Source organism: Camelus ferus, chromosome 16 (assembly GCF_009834535.1).
Source record: "Camelus ferus isolate YT-003-E chromosome 16, BCGSAC_Cfer_1.0, whole genome shotgun sequence".
NCBI lineage: Eukaryota > Metazoa > Chordata > Mammalia > Artiodactyla > Camelidae > Camelus > Camelus ferus.
The window spans coordinates 4,783,939-4,798,664 of NC_045711.1; the positions used below are offsets into that span (position 1 = coordinate 4,783,939).

A 14,726-nucleotide genomic window follows, 5' to 3' on the forward strand; every position below is an offset into this window, starting at 1 on the left:
CTCCTTTGTTTATTTTGAATCTCACTGAATTGTAAGCTTCATCAGGACAAGGACAGTTCCTGTCTTAATCATGTGTCCCCAGCATGCAGGACAACCCCTGGTACACAGTAAATGTTGAATGAGAGGTTAAAGGGGACACTTGCAAGGCCAGGAGCTCACTTCCAGGAGGGAAGGTAAATGATTTAGCGTGTCATCACTGCTTAGGCGCAGACTAGGCACTTGCAGTCTAACGTGGTACTGATGCTGTGTGTATGTCAGCCGAAGAGAATGAAAGATCTTTCATCTCTGTCAGCTGGCATACGTTTCTTAAGCAATGCACTTCTAGGTTAAAAAAAAAAAAAAGTGAGAATAACAAATTTTGAATACCTGACAGGTGTTCGTGGGCTGCCAATAAATCTTCGAGGTGACCGGATTTTTGGTTCAAAGGAAAACTTTTCTTTCACACTTTCAAGTACAGACGGAGCCACATATGTAAAACCCTAAAAGACAGTAACAGTGGGCTACAGAATGGTATTTTGTTACATATATCAAGAAAATGTGGTTGTTCAGTCTCTGACACACCAACACAGTGATGCACACCTACAATCACCGAGCCGGATACTCTCCCATCTCCTCGAGCTCATTTCACAGCTCTTAACTTCCTCCCAGCCATTTCTTGAGCATATACCTCAAGAAAGCAGAATACTATTGAGCCCCACATACCAATGAACAAAATTTCACTCCACTGAAAGGAGTAGAACAAAACAGGAAAATGCAGGCTCTACATTAAGATCTTAAATACAAAGATAAATGCAAAGAAAATTCTAGCGTTTCTAGCGATGTGTATATAAGCAACTAAGATTATCACACCCAAAACAGTTTCTCAATATTAGGCCAAAGTAAAAATACAATTCTTGGGCAGAGGGAAGTAGCTCAGTGGTAGAGCACATGCTTAGCATGGACAAGGTCCTAGGTTCAACCCAGTACCTCCATTAAAAAAAAAAGCAAAAACAAAAACCAACAATCCTCTAACTTGACACGTGATCTTTCTGGCCAAGGACTGGATAGATTTGGTAATTTCCTGATGAATAAGCGTCAGCATTGTGAAAACCCTTGATTGTAAGAGGCAAAACGCAGCTTTGTTAGCTTTAGTTCTTTCTTGGACCTTGCTGTTAGCCTACCAGCTATCATTTATCTTGCTGTTAGTGTTCATCCCTTTAACAATCAGCCCTCCACCTGTCTTCCCTTCTGTTTATTATTCTAGTCACCTATGAGTAGGCATTTGAGTTACAGTAAAAAGACTCAATAAGGCTCTGGGTGAAGTCCTAAAGAGTGAGGTGCAATTCGGTACGGCATACGTTTTGTGACAGCTACAGCTACGCGTGGACTTCCGAGGCCATTTCCCCACACACTCTAGTGGGCCAAAGCTGTAACTACCAAGATGACCAGACTGTGCCTTAATGACCATTGAATTTCCTTTAATTCTGTGATAGGAATTAAAATATTAGTTGAACTGAAGTTGCTACAGCCACAGTCTCCAGATAAGTGAGATGTTACTGTTTTAAATTTTAAAAGAGATCCACTTTATATACAGAATTCTGGCTACAACCTAAAAAATTGTTCTTACGTTCATTAGTTGGCCAATATAAGTAATTAAGGAAAGCTCAATAGTACTTGAACTGGAATGAAAATAACTTTTGCCATCACAACTTTGGATTTCTTTGAAGCAAGGTAAGATGTTTCTAGACTTTTTTTATGGGGGAAAAACTGTCAGTTAGTTAAAACTCTGTGATGCTCAACTAAGGAAAAGGTCTGTATGTTAAATCAAAGGTATAAATCCCACATTAGTAGAAAACAAAATTCCACATCATGAGGGAAAAAAAGAAAGCAATGCTAGAATTAAAATGAATCATGCCTACTTCCCTCACTGATGAGAGATTTTACTAAGCAGGACACAGTGACTTTGCATCATGTAGACAAAGTTAACGTGCAGTCTTTCACTTATGTAATTAAAAATACTATAAAACTGTATTACATGTATGTTCTTTTATCACTAAATGATCATACATTTAAAGAATTATTACTATTCAACATTGTTTACTCAGAAAACATACTGTACTATGGTGATTTAAAAGTAATTTTGACCATACACAATTTTTGCATTCCATGCTAACTTTAGAACTTACCCTCCACCCCAAAAGATACAACACTACTGTGTGTTATACTATGAGCAGTATTAAAAAAAGTTTGAGAATTAAGTTAGTGACAAATCCAGTGAACTCAGAAACAAATGGGGGGAAAAAACCAACTTCAAAATGATTACTTTCTCCATATTCTGTTCTCCCTAGAGGTAGTCCAAAAAGAAATGACAAAGGAAACAAATGATGTAAAATAAGGTAGGTATTCATGTAACATGTAAATACAGTAATAAAATAAGCATTAGGCAAAATATAAATCTATCATTTCTGCAGATCAAAATTTAAAAGCTTTGTTTTTCTATCTGAGGAAATAAGATACGTCCTCATTGGGATTAATTTACTTAGTATCTCACATAAACCAATATATTTTGATGTCAAATATTCAGTCAACATGGTAAAACTCCCCTAGAGACTTACGTTAAAAGAAGCAAGTATCTGTAGCTGTTTCAGGAATAAAATAGTTACTGTGAGCTCTTCTATTGCCACGGCTGTGTGGCTTTCAGTTAAGGTGCTGAGCCAAATATTTTAAGTCAGTGGCCCATTCAAAAATGGAATCACATACTCTTGACTAATTGCTAAAATGGAATGTTGAATTTTAAGAATCAATTTTCTAACTCATCTATAAGTTAAAAGGAGGTAACTTGAAAAAATAGCACCTCAGGTTATCTACATGAATTGCAAAGCAAGCAAATTGTAATCTTCTCACTGAAAATGGTGTTTCTTTCTAGGGCCTGTCCTCATACTTGAATTTGCCACGGCTACATGGAAATTCTTTCACTTACCAGAAAGACCTGGTTGGCACTTTCACTGAGAGTTGAGTCATCTGGGCTGTCAACAGGTGTCTGACGTGTAAACTTTGAATCAAACTGACTCACATCCTCTTCAGATTGCTTTATAAGAAACAATGATTAGAAAATGATGAATAGACTATATTACACATATCAATTAAATGCATTATGTGCATCAAAGAAAGCTCTAGATAAAGCTCTTTTCTCAGGGTTTGACTGCAATAAAATATCAGAATAGCCTTAGACACAGACCGAAGAAAAAATACAGGTGGGAAGTATCAAATGTCAAATTACATCATCAAATTTTAAACATATGTTAAAATAGATTTTAGTACACAGTTATTATTTCTATTAAAAGTCTATCAATCTTTCCCTCAGTATGCCTAGCCCACTGTCTAAATTCCCTTTTAGAGATAATTTGCTCAGTTGGCAAATTCGTATTAAACCTGAAAAACTACTGAAGCAGAGTTTAAACACAAAGCACATTTGTAAGATGGTCTAGTTAAAGCTGCTTCCTATAGCTTATTTCATTTCTTTAAATTTTTCAAGGAACAAAAATAATACTCTACTCTGTATGAGTATACTTTCTTGTGAAGGAATATTATCACCTAAATCTAACCACCAGATCTTTTTCTTTAATTTCTTCTCTCTGGTACATCATCTGGTACAGACTATGTGGTTGTGTCAAAAGAACTCAGGAACCAACATGAAGAAGCACCCAGTGTCTAAAGATGAGAAAAACTGAACGTCAATAAAAATAATTGCAATGGATTGAAACACAAATATGTTAAAAGGCATGAATTCATAATTACACTTTTATTTTAAAAAATCAATTTTGGAGGATGGTTGGGAACTAATTCATTACTTTGAAAACTGGGAAGGAAACATTTATCCTGCATTGCCTGTGTGAACTGCACCTCAGGTAACCAAACGACTGATGTAAAAGTATCTTTTTATAGAGGAATTCTACCTAATAAATGAATATTTGTATTAGAATAAGACAATTTTGCAAACCCTTGATGAAATCTTGGAACTAGGCTACAGATTCTCAACCTAAGCACTACTGACATTTTGGGTCTGATGATTCCTGTAAGGGGCTGTTCTGTACATTACAGGATGTTTGCAGCATCTCAGGCCTCTACCCCTAAGTACCAGTAGCGCCCCCTCTCTAAGTTCTGACGCTTGACTCTGACATTGCCAAGTCAACCCTGGCTGAGAACCACTGATACAGGCAATGATCAATGACCGCTAACATCATGAAAAGAAATACAAGTACACGTATAGCATCAAAAGTTTAATCTGAATCAGAACAAGCATCTAAATCTAAACTATCAGTGTTCAGAAATATGAGGAACAGATGAACACGGATAAGGACATCATGGGGTTAAAATCTGCAAAATAAAAATGTGAGGAACACTATGGGACAAGTGGTCCAGTTTCTTCAGTAAGTCCTCAAAGGAAGAACTGAGAGGGGATATCTGCAGATGGAGCGATCTAAGAGATGTAATAATCAATCTGTATAGATTTGACTGAATCTTTACTGAAACAAAACAAAAGCAAAGAAAAAGGAAACAACGGGGAAATGGTCAGCTTTTTAGTTGTGTTGACAGCATGATGATTACGTTTATGTTTAAACAAGATGACTTATTATTATTTTTTGAAGCTGGGCACCTGGTACATGAGGGTTAATTATCCTTACAGGTATGTATGTTGAAATTTTAAAGCAAGTCATCTTGTGCTCCAGGACCAAATCATCATCATCATTATCCCATTCCTTCTCCTCTACTGTCATCCCAAGAAATAGAAAAAGAAACAGTATTTTCTCAAATTCTGAGATGGGAGAAAGACAGGAACTAATACACTAACTCACTTACGCATAAACATATTGCTGTGGTTTGAATCGTGTCCCCCCAACATATATATGACGACGTTCTAACCCCCAGTACCTCAGAATGTGACCTTATTTGGAATGAGGGTCATTACAGATTTAATTAGTTAAGGTGAGGTCACCCCAGAATAGAGACGGAGCCTAATCCAATGTGACTAGTGTCCTAATAAAAAAAGGGAAATTTGGACACAGATCCACACACGAGGAGAATGCCACGTGAACATGAAGGCAGAGACAGGGCGATGTGCCTATAAGCCAAGGAATGCCGAAGACTGCCAGCAAAGGCAGGGGGAGAGGCATCAGTCTTCTCTCTCACAGCCCTCAGGGGGAACCAAGCTTGCCAACACCTTGATCCCAGACTTCTAGCCTCCAAAACTGTGACATAATGAATTTCTGTTGTTCAAGCCACCTAGTTTGACAACTTGTTATAGGAAAGTGAATTTAAAATAGGGTCAGTTAAGCAAAAAAAAAAAACCCAACAAAAAAAAACACCAAAATCCCAACGACTTGGAGTATTTCAATATCCTAGGCAACCAACCTAAAAACAGTTTATATAGCCAGCCATCAATTGCTGCAGGCAGTAGTTCTTGAAAACACTGCACAGAATAAAGATTCTGAAGAAAAGAAGGATAGACCAAAGTTTTTTTAACTGTTAATATAATGTTTCTGGCTGCTCAGAGATTTTTATTCTAAAAAAGTACCAGGCCCCCCAAGTTATATGCTTTCATATACACATACCAACAGAGGTTTAAAGGGGGGCTCCACCTTCCGAGCCAGCAGTTCTTCCCAGTTAATGTGTCTGAAGAATGGATGAGCCTGAGGGGAAAAAGAAACAGGAAGAAAAGTCAAGGGGAACAGACTTCACCGGATTGACAGATTAACTGTCTGGTTAAAGTTACCAGTCAAAAATAAGCTACACTTATAAGCAACTACATAAAACTTTCACAAGTACATAAAATTAGCATTCTCTCCCCCTAAGACCACCAGACGTGCCAATCCCTACTTGAACTTCGCCAGCGTCCCCAGGACCAGCTCCAAGACGAGAAGCAGCATTTCTTTTCAGCAGCTTTAGGGAGGAAAAAAAAATCACCGATGAACCTGACTTAGTCAGGTTGATTATTTATTGTTTTTAGAGAATTTGCTTATCTATTTTTCCTTGAGAACATATGATTTATTAATTACAACTAAATATTGTTTGGGAATTTAAAAAAAGGAAATAAATTTGTACTCTGCCTGCAAAAAAATTTCTGTAAGCTTTTTTTGTTCAACATCTGTATATGAGTCTATATTCAAAAATGGACATTCAGTTCTATCTATTTAAATCCTAATAGTTGAGGCTTATGGTTTGAGTGCTTATTTTAAAACCCTACCTTTTTAAGCAGATCTCTGGCTTCTTGTGTGAGGTAGGGAGGCAAATTGAGTTTACATTTGAGGATTTTGTCAATTGTTTTCTTTCTATTCTCCCCAGTGAACGGGGGCTAAGGGTAAAAAAGAGTGAGAAAAGTTAGCATATAAAACAATCAAATTTTAAATAAACAGAATTATCCACTTGCTGAACTAGTCAGTTATGCATAGAGATCAGAAATGTATGCTGTGATACGGGATGACTGCTAAAGACCTGTAGTTTTTAAACAGTGGCACAGAGGAAGCAGCAATGTCTTGAAGGAACAGGGTTTCCTCCATTAACTGGTATGATAATGGGTGAGCCGTGCGATTTTATGCTTTATGTTCTCCATCTATAAATAAGAGCAGTATCTGTTTTACCTCTATGTCACAGGACTGCCATGACATAGATCGTTTAAGTGAAAATATTTATAAAAGTACAGAGGCCATAATACTACTAGTAAAGCACTGGGAGTGTTAAATTTTTAAAAAATAACTTCATTGGTAACGTTTTCAAAAAGCATTTTGAAAGCATTTCAAAATAGGAAAGGTTTCTTGCTTTAGTGACTTAATAACTGCTCAGCACAGACCATAATACATGCAGCTTTTAACTGTGCACCTACTGCTCCAGTCAGCATGTCATACATTAATGCTCCCAAACTCCACCAATCCACAGCACGGTTGTGGCCACTTCTCATCAAGATTTCAGGGGCCCTACAATGAGAAAAATAATATGCCTAAAAATCCACTATCTGCAAAGCATCTGAAGTAAAAATTTAAACACAATACACAGAACCAAACGTTGCTACAGAAAATGTGGCACACTATTACTGAACCTGTTTAGCACACTATTATTACAGGCAACAGTTAGCTATTACCCCCACACCAGTAACATTTCTTTCAACATGCAGCTCACATGTATTCTATTGTTCCACAAAATGTGTGTGTGACTGTTCCATCATGAATAGATTCTTTGCATAGTCCAAAATCTGTTAGTTTCACATGACCTACAATGAGAGATTACAGGTGGTTATTCTGAGAATTCTAAGTATGTGCAAATGTTTGAACATATCATACAAGACAATCATCTAGCCTTCCACTTTACTTTTTCCACCTTTTTTTTTTTTTGAGATATCAAGAACTAGCAAGGTTCCATCCATAAACGGGATGCTAAATCTTTAAGGACAGGACATAATTACTTTGGCCAAGGATATAATCTATCTAGTCAAGGGGAAAAAAAAGATGAGAAAAAGGTGAAACAGCTTGTCTAAGCGCTGGATTGACCTATATACCAAGAATCCTTTATCATCCTGAGAAAGTAAGTCCTGCGAAACCTTGAAGTATGGATTAAGTACACAGACCCTAAAGATAGTCTGCATGTTTTAAATAATGGTGTGACACTGTACTTCAAACATACAGCTTTTATCACCATGAACTGTGACTTGACAATTCTTAGAACAGTCTCAGACAGTCACTGCAACAACTTGGCTGCTTCTGTCCATGCAGTTCAGAAAAGGAAATGAAACTGCTACATGGCATGGAGCCGTTATCTCTGATCCAGACAGTGAACACCTCACCACCTTATATAAAGAATATTTCAGTTCAAGTTTAGCTTCACTGAACTGTGATGAGCTAGCCACTGGTTCAGCGACCCTGGGGGCCTACTATTCCACATTCCAAGAAAAGAAAAGGCATGAACTATTAACTCAAATGTAACTGTGTAAAGAAATACGACCATTATTTTCACAGAACCAAGCTTATGGATCAAAGAAGTTCGCTAGGCACTTTTCTATTCTATCCCTTGCCTTAGAATTCAGAATCAGAATCTAGGTTTGGGGCAAACTGGGAGGATGGGAGACATGTGGACAGAACTGGGAGGGAGGGAGATACATAGACACCCATGATATACTTGGTTAAGTACAGCATTTCTCCTTTAAAAAAAAAAAAGGAAAGAAAAGAAACCCCATAATTTGACACATTTATTCTGGTGTCAGCTATCTAAAGACCATTTTCTGTTCAAGAATTTAAAACCATTAACTACCTCATGCATCATTTGGTAGACACCTAATAACCAGCAGTTGCCATCAGCCCCCAGATATCCTGGTGGGCTGGTTGCTCCTTTTGGATGTAAGTGAACACCCCAGATTACTCTCACATAAGTTGAACTGTCTGTAGCAGCGGGTAGTTGTAATCAAAGCTCACTTTGCTGTACCTATAGCTGTATGGAATATTAGTTGGTGTGATTTGTATGTTTGTTGTTACAAACAGCAAGAATAAACTGATGCCTACTAAACATTTTATTTCCAAGGCTACATCAGATATTTTGATTCAATTCTAGTCTTTTCCTTTTAAATCGTTTTAATAAAATTATCATTAAAAGTACTGCTTTCTAGTACTTACATATTATCATCATTAAAGAAAACTCTATTAGAGTTAAGATTCATGTTCCAGTTTAAGGAACCAACCAAAATTAGTGTTTGCACTGGCTTTTGGCTCACCACACTTTATGTAAGGATTTCAAAAGAATGAAAGCTATCAAGAGAAAGAGTTAAACTAGAAAAAGTAGTTGCGTGGCCAGTTATCCTCAATTCTCTTTAATCTCATCAACTTTAAGTACTTAAACATTTAAATCTCAGCAAGTATCACGATGCCATAAATTCGGAGGGAGGAATGTAAAACAACAGACACATCACTAGAGGGCTTTGAAAATGATCATGACCTGTGTGGGAGGATTTTAAGATGATTATTTACTATAGAACTGTTTACGATACATCTCCACCTTGGTGATTAAGCATGATATTCTCTGGCTTCAGGTCTCTGTAGATGATCCCCTTTTGATGTAAATGCCCCAAAGCCATGGAGATTTCTGCCAAGTAAAAGCTGCAAACAAAAGTGATTTAATAAAATTAAAAAGAGTAATCTACTCAAAGCAGTTCAGGTAGGGAACAAAATTCCTTGAAAGAAACAGACATGCACCAAAGACCAAATTAGTGGGGGGTGGGGGTGGGTATGGGGGAAAGAAATAGCACTGAATGCTGCCAAAAGGCATGAAGACATCTATGTTTCACTCATTTAGTGAAACTATAAAATGTTTTATTTCATCATTAGAGCATAATGCTAAAATTTCAAAGAATATGCCAAAGTCCAGAATATGCCAAACTGTCACTGGTTATGTTTTACTCTGTCTGTGTAGGAATTGGGCCAACAGTCATTCAGATCAAAGCACATTTCTCCCACCCACCCCCAATTTTAAAATCCCACAGGAAATAGGAACTTTGTTATTCTCAGAGATCAAGTCTTAGTTTCAAAAGATACCTTATAACCTGACCCTTAGAAGCCCATTCATCCCTTACTTAACAAAGCTGCATATTTATATACAGCTCAGGCCCACAGTAACTGCCCCCCTCTCGCCAGCCAGCCCACAACTATAAACTGTGTGACACTCAAATTTATCTACCTCAAAAGAATAAAGGGCTGAGTCAACCCTGTCTGGATTCGAAAAGCACAAGGCACTGCAATACTGGCTGCATAACAATGCTGCAATCCTGCAGATTACTCCAGGATGGAGAGGGTGTGTCCTAGAGGACTGAGGCACTTTCACAGCCAGCAGGACCACAAACACGGCTCAGAGAGCCTCCTCCAAAAAAGGGCACTTCATCCCTAAGGCTCTTAAATGCAGCTTCTGTGTTAGAAAAGGCCTGAAATTAAACAATGGAATGCAGTTTGGTAATTAAGGTAGAAAAAACATTTTAGTGTTTTCTATTCAATTAATGTGTAGGATAAACTGATTTATTGCTACCCATACTGTCATCTCACTAAAAGGGGTGTATATCTTTAATCTGAAGCATATGCCATCTTAAGAAATAGGAGGGTGGATCCCATCCTGGCCAGTGAATCAATCCACAGATGATGTGTGCAGCCTTATTACCTCCCTAAGGCTGCACCTTGGGAACTGGAAAGTCTACAAAAAAAGAGATAATATCTGACACTTTCCATTGCTCCACACATAAAGTTTCACTGGAAAACCACACTCACCCAGAGCCAAGGCAGGCAGCTGACCAATTCAAGGAAAGAAAGCCCCAGTGAGAACGGTTCTGTTAGGAACTGGTGTGAAGGGCATTCCACCCAAGGCCTGGGGGCAGAGGAATGATGTGACCTCTAATAACAGCCAAGTCCCAAAGGTGCTTCTCCCCCTAAGAGTCCTAAGTGACTGACTGGCTCCAGAACAATCTATTGAATCATCTGGCTGCCCACAGTAGGAACTGGACTTTGCTTTTAATTATATAAATTATTATCTGAATCCATGCAACCAGAAAAATTTCACTTACCAGGCTGTGTCTTCCATAAATATTCCCTCTCTTTCTAACTGCATAAATAATTCTCCTCCTGTAAAGAAAATAAAAGACATTAGAAACAAAACAATCTTTATTTCCAACCCATTTCTAATGAGAGGGTTTGTGCTTTTCTTTTGAGCATACTTAAAAGACATCAGCCCTTTAAAAATAAAAAAATAGATCCTAAAAATTATAGGTTTAAATCTAAGTCATCAGGATTCCATTTTTAGCAGTGTTTTTATTATGTGAAATATGTAAGTTTTGGATTTCTAGGTTTTATGTCTGTAAACTTCAAAATATTTACAGATAGATTCCAGACCTGAGGTTGAAAAAAAAAACCTTGATTAAAGCTTCTCTAACATTTCACCTGTAAGTAGAAAACTGCTAGTATATAATTAAACCATCCTTGCAAATTAGTAAATGCCCATATTCCATATTTTCAGAACTCGTAAACTGGATAAACCTGCCAGTGGCCATGTAAATAGCACGGCATAATTTGAGTATCAAAATAGACAATGATAATAAAGGATTATATTCCACTGAATAATCTTAGAATCCATGAGTCCACAATGATGTCAATCAATGAACAGATAAATAAATTACTTTTTTTAATGGGGGAGAAGGGAAAGCTCTTTGTTATAACAGGATATCAAATAATAAATGAAGGAGGCATGAAAGAATAAGAAAAATCACTTGGCAACCATCACAGTTAACTGTTTAAGGCAAGAATCAATGGATGCTAAAACTATGTGAAAGTTTGATGAGAGATGAGATATTTAAATAATTTCAAAGCATCACAAGATACTTACTAACTACAAAAGGAAATCTTCACCAGGGAAAAAACTGGCACACACCACCTCATACATATGATCAAAGTTAACATCAACAGTAATGGAACAAAGATATAAATATCATGTACCTCCTGCTCTGACAGAGAAGGACACAATGTCACTTCGATGGTCCTCCCAAAAATGTATAACCTGAATCTAATCCTGAGGAAACATTAGATAAGCCCAAACTGATGCATTCTACAAAGTAACTGGACTGTACTCTTCAAAATGTCAAGGTCATGAAAGACAAAGAAAGACTGAAGAACTGTCCCAGACTAAAGGAAACTAAGGAGAGAGATTACAGTATCAATGTTAATTTCCTATTTGATAATTTTAATACAGTTATGTAAGATACTGTTGTTAACTTTAGAAAATATACACTGAAGTATTTAGGAGTAAAGGGGAATCATGTCTCAACACTATCTTGAATAGTTCTGAAAAAAATTATGTATATACACATATATATATATATATATATACACACACGTGTGTATATACACACATATATACATATACAGAGAGGGAGAGAAAGAATGATGAAACAAAACAATTGGGGTAAAATGATAACACTCGGGTAATCTAGGTGAAGACTAAGCAGAAATTCTTTGTCCTGTTCTTGCAACTTTTTTATGGAAATCTAAAACTACATTAAAATAAAGTTACAAGAGAAAAATGGCAACAGACAGAAAAGTTACTGAATTCTACAGCTTTCTGTTCCATGTTACAAGCTATTGAGAAATCTGCTTTTCAGGAAACTGAAATGTGTTTGCTGGAAGTAGATACTTGTGACTGAGAAATGTTCTGGGGTGCCACAAATTCCCAGGCGGGAGCAGGCCCTGGAAAATGTGGATGAGTTCCAATGTAAACTGCAAAATATATCAGTAAGACTACATTGAACAGAACAACTCTCCTGTTTAAAGATATAATTCCAGAAATACTCAATATCTTAAAGAACACTCTAAGTAAGTTTTCTATTTCAGTTTAAAAGAATACTTTAGTAATTTACTTAAATTATGTTATCTTACCCAAGTGCAGTCAATTTGATGGCTGTTAATTAGGTGTTTGTTATTTTGTTAAGTGATTACAAAAGGATTAAGATACAATTTTACAGATGGGGGAAAAAGACTTAACCTTTACAATTTCCTTCACATTTGTCTGCAAAAAGAAACATGTGGTCAATCATCTGAACTCCTTGTATCAATGTATTTGTCAGTTTTAAGAACTATTTGATCACCTTGGGAAAAAAGCATTTTTCCACTGGAAAATAATGTTTTGACCCAGTTTCTGGAGCTAATGCAAAAAATTACACCAAACTGCGTACTGACCGCTGAGATACTCAAGGATGAGGTAGAGTTTTCCACCGGTCTGAAAGGCATAAATTAAATCCACAATGAAGGGATGCTTTACTTCCTCCAGAATATTCCGTTCTGCTTTTGTATGAGCTGTATCTTTAGCATTTCTTACTATCATTGCCTAAAGGAAAAGAGATGATCTATAAGAACAAAATAGTAGACATTTTTACTCTAGTAACGGGAAAATCTATTATCATAGTTTGCACTAGATACTGAGATGGGGTAATGGAAGACAGTTGCTTCTTATATACATCTGCACTGTTTGGATTTTTTTGCAGTGAACATGTAAATAAAAACCTAAATAATTTTTTAATGTAAACAGATCAAGTTTATTCATATATTCACTAACTGTTGAATGTCTACTATGTTCCAGGCTTTTAACAAGAAAGCAGAACTAGCAGAAGGAGTCTCCAGCCCACAGGAGCCCAAAGTCCCAGGGAAGAGAGATAAGTCACTGGAGGTAAGCACAAGGCGCTACGGGTGAACAGGGTAACAGCATCTGACCTAAGAAAGTCTTCTTAGAGGTGGTGATACCTAAGCTGTATCATAAAAAGTTATTAAGATGAAATGTGGAGGGTTTAAAAAAAAGGCATTCCCAGTGCAAAAGAGGCTTGACAGGACAGGATGTGTCTAGAGAATCCGTAAGTTGCTCAGTATGGTTAGAAGTGGTTAGGCGATGAATTAGGCTGGAGATGTAGGTGGAGGCCAGGAAATGGAAGGCCTGGGCATCTAGGCAAAGGCAGCTGAATCTTATTTTAGAGGCCAAGGAGAAATATTAACGTAAGGAAAATGAATAACCCTTGGCTTTAAGTAAGACAGTTTTAGCAGCAGTGTGGACAGAATTTAGGGAAGAAATGAAACCAGTTAGGAGGCTAATAAATGAAACAAAAAGTAAAACCTTTAACTAAGAAAATGAAGATGCAGGGAGGGATAAAGGTGCATAATTAGCACTTGCTAACTTGATACGAGAAGAAATGATGATATCACGGCTTCTGTGTAAGTAATAGGATAGATAATGGTGTCATTCAATAATAGGAAATGGAAGCAAAGAAAAAAGTTTTGGGAAAATGGTACATTGTTTTGGACATGTGTCTCAGTTCTCTGACTAAGTTCTTGTACATCTCCAGTAAAATGAAAAAGCACACAAAGTTATTAGTTGCAATAGTTGTAAAACTGAAACATTAGAAACAACCTAATTTCAAAATGTAGAATAAACAAGATTATACTGTATAGCACAGGGAAATATACACAAGATCTTGTGGTAGCTCACAGAGAAAAAAAATGTAACAATGAATGTAAGTATGTTCATGTATCACTGAAAAATTGTGCTCGACACTGGAATTTGACAGAACTTTGTAAAATGACTATAACTCAATAAAAAAATGTAAAAAAAAAAAAAAGAAAGAAAGAAAAGAAACAACCTAAATGCCCATGCAGAGGATACTGGCTGTAAAAAAAAAAAAAGGGTATAAAAACAATGAGGAATATCTCTATGAAAGCAAGGTACAGAAGAACATTATTTGGCACAGTAGTATACACAGCTACCTTTTGTGTAAGAAAGAGGAAGTAAGAATACATATAATATGTACCTGCTTATATCTGCAATAATGAACACAACAAAGATACGTCAAAAGCTCATGACAGTGGAAAGGCAGGAAAGGGAATGGGATGTCTGAGTAAAACCTCAATGGTTTTATCATTCCTTTTTTTTTCTTACCTAAATCAAGTATTAGTATTGTGATTATAAAATGGAGAGCTTAAATTCTGAACCACATTGATGTTTTATACAGTTCAAAAATAAAATTAAGTCAACAAGGATGGAAGAGAGAAATAAAATTGAACACAACTGAAATACATGAATTTAATTGACTATGACTTTGATAATTTTACCACAAACGAGAAAAAAGATATTTAAATAACTTTACACTGTATACTTTTAGTGACATTTATATAGGTGTAACAAGAATTGCAAAG

General features: G+C 36.5%; 1 protein-coding gene across 8 annotated transcripts in view; it reads right to left on the reverse strand.

Annotated features, from left to right (window-relative positions):
* The window catches only part of RPS6KB1 (ribosomal protein S6 kinase B1), a 38,620-nt gene that overhangs the window by 4,444 nt on the left and 19,450 nt on the right, over positions 1-14,726 (reverse strand). For 3 of the 8 annotated variants that reach the window (XM_014562189.2, XM_014562190.2, XM_032498375.1), the window contains exons 5-14: positions 12,726-12,873; positions 10,565-10,622; positions 9,016-9,116; positions 7,153-7,243; positions 6,860-6,950; positions 6,224-6,331; positions 5,857-5,919; positions 5,592-5,669; positions 2,960-3,067; positions 367-479 (exon numbers count right to left, since the gene is read on the reverse strand). In XM_014562189.2, coding sequence (XP_014417675.2) covers positions 367-479; positions 2,960-3,067; positions 5,592-5,669; positions 5,857-5,919; positions 6,224-6,331; positions 6,860-6,950; positions 7,153-7,243; positions 9,016-9,116; positions 10,565-10,622; positions 12,726-12,873 — 959 coding nt within the window. Of the gene's footprint in view, positions 1-366; positions 480-2,959; positions 3,068-3,573; positions 3,691-5,591; positions 5,670-5,856; positions 5,920-6,223; positions 6,332-6,855; positions 6,951-7,152; positions 7,244-8,987; positions 9,117-9,700; positions 9,935-10,015; positions 10,369-10,564; positions 10,623-12,725; positions 12,874-14,726 lie in introns of those variants that run through there. The other 5 variants (XR_004326604.1, XR_004326605.1, XM_032498376.1 and 2 more) reach the window with 5 other exon arrangements.